General features: G+C 42.3%; 1 protein-coding gene across 2 annotated transcripts in view; it reads right to left on the bottom strand.

Moving 5' to 3' along the window:
* RAPGEF3 (Rap guanine nucleotide exchange factor 3) overlaps positions 1 to 16150 on the bottom strand; it is a 1135646-nt gene that overhangs the window by 582442 nt on the left and 537054 nt on the right. For both annotated transcript variants that reach the window (XM_078688545.1, XM_078688554.1), the window contains exons 6-8: positions 12424 to 12601; positions 3572 to 3656; positions 2574 to 2634 (exon numbers count right to left, since the gene is read on the bottom strand). In XM_078688545.1, coding sequence (XP_078544671.1) covers positions 2574 to 2634; positions 3572 to 3656; positions 12424 to 12601 — 324 coding nt within the window. The remainder of the gene's footprint in view (positions 1 to 2573; positions 2635 to 3571; positions 3657 to 12423; positions 12602 to 16150) is intronic.

The following is a 16150-nucleotide window of genomic DNA, read 5'->3' as shown; positions in this document are numbered from 1 at the left end:
TAAAAACAACGAATAAATGAAAACGTATGTTTTCAAGGAGGTCCACTAACTCTAAGGCTAGCTAACAATAGTTATAATAATAATTATAATCATTTTCCTGCTTCCTCAAATTTGCTTGAAAATGCACAGTTTGTCCATTCTTTTTTCAAAATGTTCTAGGGGGGATAACCCCCCCAAACACCCGAAGGTTGTTCCTGCTCTCTCGCCGCAGTGCAGAACGAGAAAAAAGTTTCGCTCACCATGTTCAAATGTCACCCGCCGCCACTGACACTACCACTAACTTGTACATTTGTGAGCTTTATTGCAATCAAATCCGACATGCAAAACAAGGATTTTTTTCAGATGACAGGCCTAGGTTCAGTCCGATTTCTTTCACTACAGCCTAAACCCCCTTATATCACATAAATAAAGAATTAACTTAGCCCTCTACTGGGCCTACAGGAGATACACTGTGTGTACACGGACTCCAAACTAGCACATAAATAACGCGGAAGTCCATGTAACAGAACCTTTATCCTCGAAGAGGGGTTAGAGCACAGTTCTTCAAACTGTGGGGCACACCCCCCCAGGGGGGCGCGACACCATCTCAGGGGGGGGCGAGCTCTCACCCTAGCATTTCATTGTTCCCCACTTTCCTAATCTATGGGGCACGACCTGCCCATAATTTTGTCATGTTGAAAGCAAACCGTGAAAGCAGTCCGCTTTCGGTTTCACAGCACAGGAGACTCCCTGCCTCCCAATGCAGATTAAGCTTTTCAGCTCTCGGAATGAATCGTCCCAAGAAGGTTAGTTCTTCACAGGAAGGAGGCAAAATTTCTCTTTAAATTACATTAGTATGGGCATGTCAATTCTTCATAAATTGTAGAATGCACACTTAATTGACTGTGTTAAAAACTTTAAGCTGGCTTTCCCTTCAGTTTCAATTATGCAACGATTTCATGACGATAGTGTGGACATTTACTGAGTTGGCAACATTTAGACACATTGTACACTAACAAATGTATCATTAGTTTGAGTTTTAAAGCAATTTTGTTTCTGTGTCAATGATTATGTTTTTTAAACAAAACATTTGGTGAAGAGAAATGTTTGCATGTTTATATTTTTTATGGGTTTGAGAAGGGGCATGTAATGCAGTATCGTATTTTGTTTAGTTTCATGTCATGTAGGATGATTCAAATATTCTGGGGACACTCACGGTCATTTAATAGTACATTAGCAGTTCTGTGTTTGGCAAGATGGGGCGCGGATACGGTACAAGCAGTGCTTAATTAGAGCCAGTGGTTTCCGGTACTCACCACCGGCACTTATTTCACAGGGCCAGGGCTACAATATTTGGCCCTGCAGGTGGTGGTCTCAATATTAATTGCCCAACTTCAAAATAAAAGGAACAACATACCTTGCATGGTGACGGGCTGGTATCTTTTCATGGGCAGGCGTAGGTCTGTCCAGGCAGGCATGATTGTGTATCACCACGTTAGTGATGACGTCATCATGCCGGTCATGAATCCAAGAAATCATCATCTATGAATGGCTTGCATTCTATTCTCCGAGCCTGCTGCACCCTGCCACTGCCTGATCCTAAGCGTCCCATTGGATAATTGTAGCTGGGGCTGGCTTATGACCGAGTTAAGGCAAGGAAGCTGCAAGAGTGCATTTCGAACTTGGGAGTGAGGGCTCATGAGGAAGAATAAACAAAAGTGTCAACTTTCCACTTGCTGCGTAGCCAGAGTAGTATAGCCCGCAGCCATGCATTGCTACTATCCTTAATGTGCTCAATGCAGCTGTGGCCACCGCAACTTTTTGTACGCTACGGAGCCACCTGCAGTATCGGTGCGATGCCTCCCAGCATGCTAATTGCGGAGTGTGCGTGAGCTCAATAGACGCAACAGCCATACCCATGTCTCACAGGCATTGGCAGCATTATGGCTGGGGACAGTGCTTGTGCTGTAGCAGGCAGGGTGACAGAAATTGCCGGATATGGTCTGGGATATACAGATGGGGGTCAATTATGTAGTGTACCAGATTCCAGAAATTTCTGCCAGGTGGTTGGTGGCGGGGGGTGACATCTAAAAAGATTGAGCTGGGGGGGCTCAACCTAAAAAAGTTTGAAGACCACTGGGTTAGAGGTTTTGATGGATTTCGTCATCTACTTTTATTCATTTACAATGTTCTCTGTAAGTGAACACACTTAACGCAAATTAGCTGGTTAATTGCTGTTTGCTTTGGAAGACTAGAGAAAACCTAAAGCCATGACAGCCTCGAAAAGAGTGCTTATAAACTCCTATAAAGTTCCCATCTGTATTCTGTATGCACCCTATGAGCTATTAGTATAGGGACCTTGAAATCCTTGGAATGCATGGCGTACCCCACTTCACTTCGGTGCCTCCCTGCTTGGTCTGCATCATTATATATCTGTGAGACAGGCAGCCTAAATAAAGTTTTGGGGTTGATCAACAAATTGGCAAGGGGCTCCCAAGGTTTTGAGTGATGCCACAGACCAGTCCCAAGTTCAGCTGGTAGCTTGTGGCATTTGAAGAGTATTGCAAAGTATACTCCAAGGAGCGGATACTTACACACTGTTCCTGCCTTGGCATGGGATTCGAAGACAAGTACCGAAGCCAGCTCTCTCTTCACCTGGAATAGAAAACAAAAGCAGCTTGCTAGAGTCCACACAATATCTCAATTCCTGAAATCCATAATGTCGCCTACATTTGTAGTTTAAATGTGAGGCAAGGAGCACACTTTGAAACCAGAAGCAGCGATATCACGCTGAGAGCTGCTCTCACAGTAACAAACACACACAGGGGTTACCATCAATCTACAGTGAATCAATCAGCAAAAGAAAAGAAGCACACCCCAGGGTCTTGCTCAGCTACCTGTGACCCGGAAGGCTCTTTGGTTTGCCTTTTTTATGGAGTGATGTTCAGACGTCTGACATTTTTCTTATAGATTCCTATCTGGAGAAGGCTGAAGGTGGAGAGTGGTAAAGGGATTTTAAGTGTTAGTTATCAGGCTCCTTCCCTTTTCTGGTCTATGGGGAGATGTTTCCATACTGCCATTTGACATTATCATCTCTGACCCACAAATTGATTTTCTCATGGACAAGTCCTTGCCACCTCTATTGCAGAGCAGGAGTCTCATGTGTGTCATAATATTGTATTGGGTTTATTTATTTACTTTTTGTGGTGTGCTCTTATACACAAAGGCTTGATCAGTCATGAGCAATGCACTCTTTCTGCCAGGGGTTTTCCCTTATGATTTTGACTCCACGTGGCTCTGCCTTTTTGCCTTGCAAACACGCACACTCACATTGATTGGGAAGTTACAAAGCAGGTAATGTCATATTGGTCATTGCCTCCCCATGGCTCCACCTGGACTTCTTCAGAGCAAATATCCGTACACGAGGACTTATTTCTTAGATAAACTGTCAGTTCTCTTTCAGAGCAGATCTTTGTCATGGTGTCCTAAGAACCCCTGCCTATCCCTAACAGTGGAGGTTGTCTTTCATCTGTCTATTCCCTAACTGTTGAGGTTCATTTCCATTTGACAGGACACCTAGTAAAATACTTACCGAGTTTGAGAGGTGGGAGACTGCCTTGATGTGCAGGAGCTCTTCAAAGATCACCTCCAACTCTTCTTCTGTACGCTGACTAGGACTAGAGAAAAGAAGAGGGACAGCAGGTGGGCTTTTGAGTCAAACAAAGGAGGAAAGGATCACACCACCTCACATCCCAGTACTCAGTTTGCCCTAATACATTATGATAAATGCAGTGCATGGCAAGACTTACTTCAGTGACAACCTTTAGTTTTCACCCTTGTTGGTGTAGCCAGTGCTGTGTATCTCTAGACACGTGTTTCACAATTTATTGTCCTTCATCAGTAGAGGCGTTTGAATCATTCCCACTGACCAAAGACATTTAGATGTTCAGCGGTTATGTAAGTAGTGAGTACAAATACCCGTAGGTTTCAAATGCACATGAAGAATGAGGATTCACACATCAAAAGTAGAAATGTACACAAGTAATTGCCAATGGTGATTCTCTGGTTTTACAAGGACTACTATGGCACATAGAACGGTTTCTTATTCAGTTGGCTAGAGCAGTGGTTCTTAACTTTTCACTTCTGAGGACCCCCACTGACACATTACTGAAATTCAGGGACACCCCTCATTGAATGATAACACTACTCAAAAATATAAAAACAGGAATAAAACAAAGAAAATCTCAAATATTGAAATCTTTTGTTTAATTCACATTGAAATATTTAAAAAGATTCCCGATTTTTAGTTTTGCTTCTTTATTTGTGAATACTTAATACATTTTAATTTATTAACTTTAATATTATTCAAATTTGTAAAACTGAACAGGCCTCACAGATTTCTAAGGGCTCTTGGACCATAGGTTAAGAGCCATTGGACTAGGGTATTAGTTACAGTAGCACATGACGTGAATGCATACGCATTTCATGAGTGTTTCATAATAGTCAGACTGCCTTTACGCAGTTCTTTACCTGAAGTCTGCAAGGATTAAAAAAATTAAATAAGATTAGCAAATTAATAAAGTATATATACATAAAAAGGCAAGCTGCAACATTGAACATTTTAAATTGTTCTATAAATGTGAAAGAATTTGAAATTGGAGGCTAAAAAATAAGCTGGTCTCTATAGCACCATTGTTGAGAAGAGCACAAGTACAACAAAAAAAGTACAGTATGAATGATTTGGCCCACAACAGAAGCACCACTATATGGTTTTGTTTTATTCTCAATTTGCACATCACCTGAGTCAGCACTGTAATTTCATCCTGTTTATATTAATCAACTGCCTCAATCTGTGTATACATAAATAAGAGGCATATGTACAAACCATTTTTGTGTTTGGAAAAGCCCTGTTTGCAAAACAGTCCAGTTTGCATCAGCAAAAAAGCAATTTATAATGTTCATATACCGAACAGCAATACAGTCGTTTTTTATCGAATTGCAATTTGGTTTAGCGATTCAGTATTTGGAAAGGGCATGTTTAGGGTATCCCTTCAAAATGCCGAATAGCAGTGGTATTTACCAATGATTTGCAAACAAATTACGGTTGCAGCATTCATTTTTTTAGAGACACCTTGAAGGAGGTGGTAACCATTCGCAAAGGGGAAATGGTCCCCATGGCACCCCTTCGAGAATGTTTATCAAAATATTTTTTAAGAGCTGCCACTGGTTCCATGGGCTACTGCCTACTCTTTAAAAAAGAAAATGAAACTTTTCAGTTTCATTTTTTAACACATACTATTTTCCTTTAAGGAAAAAGAGCTGTATTTTAAAAAAGGATATTGCTTTATTTAAAAGCAATCATAGACATGGTGGTCGGCTGACCCCAGCAGATCACCATTCCTGTGATGACTGCAATTCTTAATGTGTTGCAATTTGTGACCTACCTCATTAATATTAATGAGGTAAGTCAATTTGCGAACCCGATTGAAATCATTATTTTCTATATGCTTATTTTGTACATTAGGAATTGCAATTTCCCAACTACTATTCAGTAAGAATCGTAATTAGGAAATTGCAATCCCATGGTTTTGTGCATATAGCTCTAAGTCCTTAGAAGAATGACGTGAATTTGGAATGCACACGCAGAACGGCTGACTAGAGCCAGTAGAGTGCAAACATTTCAGCAGTATTTTTCATCTTGCACGGATTCGAAATCCACAAAATTATTGATTTCAAAACTCTCAAAGGTCAAATTTAAATAACATAAAAAAGGGCTGTTTTCAACATAAAATAAAACGCATTCTCCCACTGTCTTCTTTACACAAACATCAGCCTTAATCCATGCTTCTACAGCACGTGGACAGGAAGTAAAACCTTGTTGGTGCAGGCCTCCTTCCTGTATGCCAATCACGCTCTGTCCCTACGGATCACAACTAATCAGGTGGTCCCCTGGCTCAAAACAAGTGAAGTTTTTCCTCTTCACGCAGTTATCAAGTCTGTTAGGGTCTGATTAGTCAACAACTGTGTTGGACTTGGCCCTTTTTTGCAGGGTCATCCACAAACCTTTTGCTTTCACTCTCCTGTTTTCTCAACCCATTTTTGTTGGCTTGTAAGACTCTGCACACTTTACCACCACTAACCAGTGCTAAAGTACTAATACACTCTCTTTTAAACATGGTAAAATTGGCATACATCCAATTGGCACATTTAATTTACTTGTAAGTCCATAGTAAAGGTGTACTACATTTACCCAGGGCTTGTAAAATAAATGCTACTAGTGGGCCTGCAGCACTGTTGGCGCCGACCCCCTTAAGTAGTTGTTTATATATGTCTCAGGCCTTCAATATCAGCCTGTGTGTGCAGTCGTAAACAGCCATTTTGACCTGGCAAATAAACTTACTCTCAGGCTCAACCTTCATTTTTAATAAATATAAGTCACTCCTAGGGTAGGCCCTAAACGGCCCAAAGGGCAGGCTGCCTTGTATTTAAAAAGTTGGACATGTACTTTTAAATATTACATGTCCTGATGGTGAAAAACTCGTAAACGTTTTTTTCACTACTGCAAGGTCAATCTCTCCCATAGGATAACAATGGGTTGCTTTACGACTCTTAATAAGTGCTAACTTTTGATTGGGAATAGGCAAATATTTGATGTTTTTTGCCTCTAAAAATGTAATAAAAAATTCTCTAATGGAAAAGTCAACTTTTAAGTTACAATTTTGAAAATGCCACTGTTATAAAGTTGTACAAAAGGGGGTGGTGATGGACGGAGCATCTGAGTCCATCACCACCCCCTTTTGTACCACTGTTATAAAGTTAGCATTTTTCCTGACCTAACTATTTGGTGCCTGCAGCTTGATCCTAAGTCACACATGACTGGGTGTAATTAACATTTGGACTTTGATTATTCCTCCCAAACAGCCCCATAATAGATGGATTAGGTATGCCTGGATGGGCCTTCAACTGGCAGGATGAAGGGCGGAGCTGGGGATAGCCCCACATACAACTGAATACACTGCACCCTGCCTTCACACAAAGGACTTGTCACCACTGCATTGTTCATGCAGCTAACTTGGAGCCAGGGCATGAGAGGCAGGAAACTTCAATGACTACATGGGGAATTCTCTAGAAATGTCTCCCACTTCAAAGAAGACACCAGATATAAATAGTAAAGCCTCAGACCCAACTCTTCAGTACGCTTCTAGACCTTTGTATACTACAGAACAAGGACTGCTGTGCTACTTTGCTCCCAGAAGGACTGCCACTCTGCTGCTCCGCTGCCCAGATTACGGAGACGGAAGACTAGCTATGCACCCTTCATCCTAGGTTGAAGTGACTCCAAGAGTCAACCAGCTGACACCCTGTTGTGAGCTACAGGGACATACCAAGCTCCAAGGCTCCCTGCAACTGCCCAGCTGACCTGCTGCCTGGGAGAGTGGTGTGCTGAACAGGTCCACTGAGGGCAAGGAACCTTGATGTTAGTTTGACTTCAGGACCTACCCTGACCACCACTTGATGAGTATAACCTTCCCGAGTCGGTGGTACTTCCAAAATACCTGCATGCTTAAGCTTACCTTTACATGCCCTGCATTTTCTGTAATATCATTACAGAGGTGCACCACTGGGGAAACCACTTTCCCTTTCTTTGCCAGGAGGAATGCCCAGGACCTATGTTAAGCCAATAGTGTAGGGCAGAAACATGTCAGCGTTTTAAGCATTGGGCTCATAGAACCACAACACCCTGCTTGCCCCATGTATTTACAGTTTTGATCTTCCCATTCCCCCCACAAATAAAATGATTCCTTGGGGTGGATGAGGAATTGTATTCAGTAGTATATAACCTACAGATCATGCCAGAAACCTCAGTAAACATCCTAGATGACATTGTCACAATAAAATAAACAGGTAAAGCAGTGACCTCATCCTGCTTCCTAATTCTAAAATGCTCCGCAAAATGTTCAAATGGCTCCTCAGATACACAAAGCACACTGTCACTCAAGTCCTTATAACCAGTATACTTAACTATGGCAGCATGCTCTATGTCACCATCTCCAACTAGCTCACTAAAAGACTCCAGACCATCCAAAACTCCACCAGACTCCCCAGATGCAGTCATATCACTCCCTACCTCATGAACTACACTGGCTATGCATCCAAGAACGATGCCAATTGAAGCTGCTCCGTTAAACCAGACAGCTATGCTCAGCCTCCCTCGCCCGCGCTCGTGTCTCCCTCATCCGCAGAAGCAAGTCAGATGGGTGCTCTGTTGTAATGAGGGCTTATGCTTGTGGGATAATGGAACCTTGAGTATGTCACAGTCACAGCCTGGGGCTCGAGGTGGTGACAATATGGAATTCAGGCACTTGACGAACAGAACATTTTGGGGTGTCTTGCTTTACAGACACAGGTTGTATTCTCCAATCAAACTTCTGGAAGAATATTAAAAGCATTATTGTCCTTTTGTAACACTTTTTCTGACGACAAGCATAGGATGGATGCCAGACACTGTGTAAAGGTGTGAGACATTCCAGCAGAACAATCTGTGTCACGTTGGTGTTGATGACTGGAGCCGCGAAGGATTCCTGCTGAAGTGATTACATCGCAGTCCTGCCTTCAAGTGCGTGCAGAGAGTGCTGACCTTTGCAGCAGGAGTTAAGGGAGTGACAGCATCTATACGTTGAAGTGTATGAGGAGCAGGCCCGGTTCCAGGAATTTTAATCTTGATGGGCCGAGAGTGCGTTTGGGTGGGCCAATACGAGCCCAATTTATAACAATTCTGAAGGTAGACTACAGGCCCTAGAGTTATACATGGACGTCGATTCACCAAATTGCCTGGGGTAGCGGAAATGACATCACACATCCTTGACCTTAATGTCATCACAAGAAGTGACATCATATGACCTTTGACCCTCAATCTTCCTACGAAGTGATGCCACATGACCTTAACCCTAATGACATCACAATAATTGACATCGCTGACGTTACAATAAAAGCCATAATAAAACATGACTAATTAAAGAACACAACACTGAAAAATGTCTGTTTTAGATACCACTTGTATTAGGGTGCTGATGTCATATGAAAGGAAATCATTAATCGTTTTTCTTAGTTTTACATGAAAATGTATGTGTTCATCTGAAGAGGATAACTCCACCACATTTATTCTTAGATAATGGTCGGGCATTTATGATTCCCTTGTGGCTGCCTATACAATGAGGCATGCACTGCCACAATGGAAATAATATAATGTATGCCACATCCTAAAGTATATCACTGTGTGCATCATACACAGACTAACATACATAAAAACCTTCAGACTCCACACACAGAAATAGCCGGGTCTGGAGGACTAATGCGTCCACTCTAGGGCCTGTGTTCGACCTCATGGTCACAGGTTCAAATCCTGGTGGGTTCACTCAGCCTTTCATCCTTCTGAAGTCAATAAAATGAGTAGCATTGAGTTGGGTAACAATAAACATCTGTTATTCAGTGCCAAGATACCCTTGGATGAACGTGAATTTTACAAATACACGTTATGTTAGATAATTGAGGTGCAAAATGACGCTCACAGCTCTGGGCTCTGGTGCCACTGCACCTGCTGCATCATTGGCAGGTAACACCCTGTCCCCACTCCCTCATACACACCGCCTAACTGCAGCTTGCCTCCGAGATGAGGTACGGTTGCCACATTGCCTTTTTCTTCCGACATTAATATTTTAATGTCTCAGCCAGTGTAAAAATAGAGAAAATCACCCAAAGTCAGCATTTTCCCACTTTACAGTGCATACTTAGAACAGTATTTATAAAAAAAATCCACTTTAAAATGTGTTCTAGAGGTTCCTTAATTACACCTGACTTGGGTTGCCACCTGGCCGATGTTTTACTGGCACCACCCGTACTTTAATGTCCCGGCTGGTACAAAATTTAACAAAACCACCTAAATCAAGAATTTTTACCCCTTATCTTTACCGAATTCAAACAGCAAATATAAATGGAAAACACTTTTTAATGGATTCTAGAGCTGCAAAGATTCCTGACTATTAAATATAGTAAACACTGATGGAAAAGTCATGGTACAAATGTATACATGCAATATTACTCGTTCTATTCCCATGCCTGCATTCCTTCATCGGCAGCAGGAGTGCGTCAAATGGCGTGTGAGGAGTGCGTTTTATCAGGAGAGCACCTGCTGGGAGTCTGAAACACTTTCATTGTGTGGCTGGGCTCAGTAAAAGCAAACTGTTTATGAATATGGAACATCAGGTTTGAATACATTAAAGGGGCGAGAGGCAGAGATGCAACTAGATCCAAATTTCGGGGGGAGGCTACTAAAAATGTTGAGGGGTGCTACATATTCCACCAATAGGCAGAGTGGAGATGCAGGGGCTCTTAGAAGGGGTGAAAAAAAAACAACAAAGCCTCGTTAACACGTTAATGGTCTTTTAAAGACCTGTGAAGTACTGGGGTGCGGCTGCGATAAGCTCAAAAACTGTCTGTGTGAGTGCCAGGAAAGCTGTCTCAGCCCAGGCTCACACACACGATGGGGGGGGGGGCTGAAGCCCTTTGAACCCAATGGGCATTGTGCGCCTGGTGAGAGGGTTATTTGACATAGCTTTTGATCGAGGTACAGCGTGTCACAGTGGAATTCTAACCAGCCTTTCAGCTGTGCAGCTTGTTGTTTTAACGTCCCAAGAGGGGTGTGTTACCAAAAATGTGGGGGCTACTAAAAATTGGGGGGGGGGGGGGGCGCTAATTATTCCACCAATAGGCAGAGTGGAGATGCAGAGGCTCTCAGAAGGGCTGAGAAACAACAAAGCCTAGTTAACACGTAAATGGTCTGTTAAAAACCTATGAAGTACTGGGGTGCGGCTGTGATAAGCTCAAAACCGGTCTGTGTGAGTGCCCGGGAAGCTGTCTCAGCCCAGGCTCACACACACGACGGGGTAGGGGGGGGGGGGCGGGGAGGGGGGGCTGAAGCCCTTTGAGCCCAATGGGCATTGCGTGCCTGGTGAGAGGTTTATTTGATATAGCTTTGATTAAGGAACAGCGTGTTACAGTGGAATTCTAACCAGCCTTTCAGCTGTGCAGCTTGTTGTTTTCACGTCCCAAGGGGCTACCACCTGAGTTAATTGCTGAAGTGACCGAGACAGTCTTGAATCAAAGTTTATTCGGAGAAGCCGCTCACAGAGCTATTTGTGCAGGTTGTCTCACACAAGTTTCTCTGTCCAACTATTGGCCATTCTCTCTTAATTAAGTTAAAGCAACATCTTGTTGATTACCCGAAGCGCTGACTTGAGCTGTTATTACCAGCCAATCAGTTCAATTGCTCCTTCAAGACTCTGGAAAGAGGATTCACATAGAAATTGGACTGGGAAGCATATAAAAGGAAAGAAAAACGTCAGCAATCTTATAAAAGATTTGCACGCTATTTGACAAAAGTGCAGATCAACATTTACAGCGATTTCCACGCTATTTATATTGTCAGTGTTTCAGGGTACATTGCCTGTATTCAAGTGTTACCATGAATATTAGCCAAGCAACTTCTGTACCTCCGATCTTTCTGATGCAGCAGGGCGATCTACCTATGTATGGGAGGGGAGGACTGGATTTCTGAAAATTGTACAATAGCTTTAGGAGGTCCACATTTTTCACCAGATCGGAAAAAGGTAATTCTGATGAGAAGTTTGGGCACAGAAGGTCAACATGTATTTAAGTGCTTACCTGAAGTGTTTGAAGGAAATGGTGAAGTGATAGAGGATGTGTTCAAGGAAGCCAAACTAAGCTTACACAATTGTTTCACTAAAACTATAAATACAGTAATGCAATGCCACAGTTTTATACACAACCATCAAAAGCCCAGTGAGTCAATTGATCATTTTGCAGCTTGGCTGCGTGAGCTGATAGCTAAGTGCTAATTTGGGGCGGTTTATGGCTGCAGCACAAACTTCCATAGAGAAATGGGAGTATGCGACTGCATGGTGCAGTTGCATTGCAATTGCGGTGTCGGGAACGCTGACCGGATGTCGGCTTGGTCCTGAGACCGCAACATTCATGGTAATCGAGCCCAAGCAGTAAATTAGACAGCAACAGAGCAGTGCGCAAAGAGGGTTGACTAAAATACCCTGTAACTCAGTATAATATTCTCCCATAGAGAAATGGGAGTATGCGACTGCATGGTGCGGTTGCATTGCAATTGCGGTGTCGGGAACGCTGACCGGATGTCGGCTTGGTCCTGAGACCGCACTTTTCATGGTAATCAAGCCCAAACAGTGAATTAGACAGCAACAGAGCAGTGCGCAAAGAGGGTTGACTAAAATACCCTGTAACTCAGTATAACATTTATATAGAAAATAGATAGACTAAAATCAACAGGCCTTGGAAAATGCCAAACCTACAAATCCGCAGTCAGAGTCACGTTAAAAAAGGGGTAAAATCTAAACTCACGCTTTGCGCAGTATCATGGTGAGGAGTGCATCTGGTCCCAACAACGCCAGAAATGCCAGGCACTCCTGCAGCTCCTCTTCCAAATCCCTCTTACTGACCACAGCATTCTTAGGAAGCTCCACTCCCATGAAGCGATAGAACTGGTATTCTTTGTCCTGGAAGTTGATCTCCTGCTTGACTGAGACAGAAATAAAATGCAACAAGTCAATATGGAGTGTGACTGGTAGGGAGGTCTCAGTCGGTGCAATAAAATGTCACACCGCACCAATTCCTAATAGAGTAGGAGATGCGATCAACTGAGTGAAAACACAATCCAGACTCACAATTAGGAAAACGAGAACATGATCAAGAAAATAGAGGAAACACTTTATTTGTGTGTGGGGTTTTGTAAAGTGCGACTATCAATCTAGAGAAGTCTTTTAAGGGTAAGCAGCTCATGCATCCAGTTGGAAAGAATGCATTAAGTTTGTTATGTTTACTTTTGATTATTCATACCTTAAAGTGCATGGAAGCAACTGTCTTAACCAATCACCTAGACCGAAGTGCTCAATTCAATCTACTAGCCAGAATGAAACATGCATTGGGACGCTAAAAGAACTGGCCTGCATTTTGAGTGTGCCTAATTTATTAAAAAAGACTGCTGTAGTAAAAAACAAAACAAAAAAAATATTATTTTCAACATGCAATTCCTCTATGAGGCAAAATCGAAAATCGCGATGGCCATTTCACTCTAGAGATACAGAATAGTACCTCATACACAGTAACCCAAGTGCTCCATAGGAGAAAGAATGATACCACAAATAGACTAAAAAGAGAAACATCATGAGAAGAGAAAGTAATACTAGGGCGTAGCCTACGTTCACTCGCTGTCTACTTTAAATAATTAGTAACAATTGGTCAAGCAGACAGCTGTGCTGTTAAGCTAGATCCAAAAAGTCATAGCCTACCTGCCGTCTCTAGCCTCTCCAACTAAAAGGCTAAAGTAATAAGTGAATAACATTAAACGTTGTTTGTTTCATTTGCGGTGTTTAAAGTATATAAACTCAGGTCCCTTGCTGTTAATTTTATTTTAATTGAACAGAACCAAGTGGTCATTTATGAGGACTGATTATGCGATATACTGCTATATCATGTTAGCTTACAATGATGTTACTAAACCATACTGCAGTGTAATGTCTTTTGAGTCCTCTTATGATGCAACAATATAAATACCACTTTGACCAACACTTTAAACCAGGGTTCTCAATGTCATTCCAGGAGGGCCGGATCCATGCCAGATTTTTAGCATATTCACCTTTTGATAAATGTCATTATCTTAAAACACTGGCATGGATCCCGCCCTCATGGACCGATATTGGAGAACCCTACCATAAACCAACCAGGCACTGTTGAAGGAGTATATTATCCCTATGACCATTCCATAGGTTAATTGCCTCAATAACATGTAATAAAATACTATAGATAAACTAAGTTACAACACAATACAGTCATGACAATTACCTATACTTTAATGTGTCATGTTTTGATGTCATGTTCATTTGACAGTGTTAGACTGTCAGTTATACTTTTTTCATTTTTTGGCAGGGACGTGCAGAAGCAGTGGCCACCCTCTTGCAAGTAAGCTCACCTACCAAAATCAGTCAAGCTACATTCTGTGTTCCAAGGAACAAAAGGACATTTTATCCTCTTGCTAATGAGAAAAAACATTTCTGCTCCAAAGAATATACTCAATGCCCATCTAATCTGGCCATCTAATCCACCCAGATTTTTTGCTTTATGATCACTTGATTTTTGACCTTTTTAGGTCGAGCATTCAAGACCTCTTGTATATACTTAAGTATATACTTAATATATACTTATATGTGTATGTACTTTGTGGGTTCTGGAGATCAGCCCTAGGACTTGTCTGCTTCCGCTTTGGGATTTTTGTTTCTTTTCTACTGACTCTATTTAACTGTTTTGATAGAAAACGACCAGCAGAGGTCAGTAAAGTACCAGAATTGCTTACTGCTGAGAGACTTTCTTTTTTTAATTTTTCTGGCAACTTCCCCTATTTAACTTTTTTGATCGAAAACGACCAGCAGAGGTCAGTAAATTACCAGAATCACTTTAGCATTCTCTAAATTCCAGTCCATAGAAGTTGTCTTCCACGGGCACCCGTAAACAATAATATTTTTTAAAATCTTGTCCGATATAACCACTAAAAGGCCCTGATTTTATATGAAAAAACAGGGCGTTGGACTATACCATTTCCCGCTGAAAGGCAATGTTTCTCTCCATGTGTCCCATAGCTGGTGTGTCACACAGTTTGGTGCTTACTTTCCCTCCATGTTAAAGAGCAGTAGATGTTTCAGCACCCAAGCTAATGTACTGCATAGCTAAATACATATAAGGTCCCAAAGGCGAGAGTGATTGCATTGCAAATGCTTGTTTTTTTACTGTGAGTTAGCCTCACAGCTGGTAACTCACCCATGTTAAACATACAACGAATGGACTGAGCGTACTTCCCACCAGTGTTCACCTTTTAAGATAAGGCCACTGCGACACAGCATGGGTAGGGGCACTTGGCTAGTTAATCATGAATGTGTGTGCCCACGTGCGAGGACTATGTGTGTGAGACTCATGTTGTGCGTAGCCCTGTGACTGTACACAGGTAGCCTGGTGCAGAGGGGACTGTGAAGCATTTGACCTGGAGTAAGCAACATAATGTTAGTGTACACCCATAGGGAAAGTCAGTGTGGTTTACTGTCTTCTCTGCAGTGACTCTCCATTATATACCTATGGAAAAGAGTGCCTTAGAGTGCAGTTCGGCTTCCCTTTGGTCTGCAGAGATCAGTGACATTGTGGAAAAGTAAATTTTGCCATGTTCTGTGTCCCTACGTGTTCCCCATCTTATGTTATATGTGCATGATTAATATGCATATGTATTCCCTTATGATCGATTAAAGACGCAATTCTAGTTGTGTCCAATTTTAGTATGCCAAGTTTCTAGTTCTCGTGAAAGCAACGAGTATTAGGCCTATGTAAAGCTATGTTGCCACGTTTCACAGTGTGCACGTTAATTCAGTAAAAGTCCCCGTTTCTAGGCCTCAAAAGGGCCCGGACACCAGATTCAGCTCCTGTCTCCTGAACCCTCGCTGAGGAGCGATACAGCCCCCACCTGTATCCCTGACCCTTCACTTACTTCCTGCCTCACAGTGCCCGGCTCGGCCTGGCTCTGCCTGCTAGTCTGCCAAGAGTATGTTATGATTCTAGTTATCAGTTCAGCTCTCCTTCTCTGCATTCCTAAGCTACTGAATCGCATCAATAGTTTCAGTCATCGTCTAGCCTTTACGTCTCCATGTGAGAGAAATACTGTATTAATGGTCATTTAATATTCCTCAACACGCACTACATGTAGAATAATGCATGCACCAGTCTTAGAGTCTGTTAGCCTTTGCCCTGATAACTTTTGGATTCTATCAACATGTTCTCTAAACATCAGATACTAGATAGTGTTTAGGTACATGTCGCTCTGACTCTCCAGACTTTCGTCTCCTCTTCTAGTGCAGAAGTCATAGCCCCCAGCTCCTCCTGGTAACACGTCATTGCCAGCTTGCGCGCACCACTAGGTCAGAGGTCCCGGCTCCTTAGGTAGCCCCCTCCATGTTTCCGCCCCATTTATGACATATTCTGTTACGTTTACATCACATGTCTATGTATACGCCCTGTTCACACCTCTTGTTAC

The sequence above is a fragment of the Lissotriton helveticus genome, chromosome 1_1, assembly GCF_964261635.1.
Source record: "Lissotriton helveticus chromosome 1_1, aLisHel1.1, whole genome shotgun sequence".
NCBI classification, from domain to species: domain Eukaryota; kingdom Metazoa; phylum Chordata; class Amphibia; order Caudata; family Salamandridae; genus Lissotriton; species Lissotriton helveticus.
The sequence above is the reverse complement of the archived record's forward strand: the minus strand, read 5'-3'. Positions and strand labels throughout refer to the sequence as shown.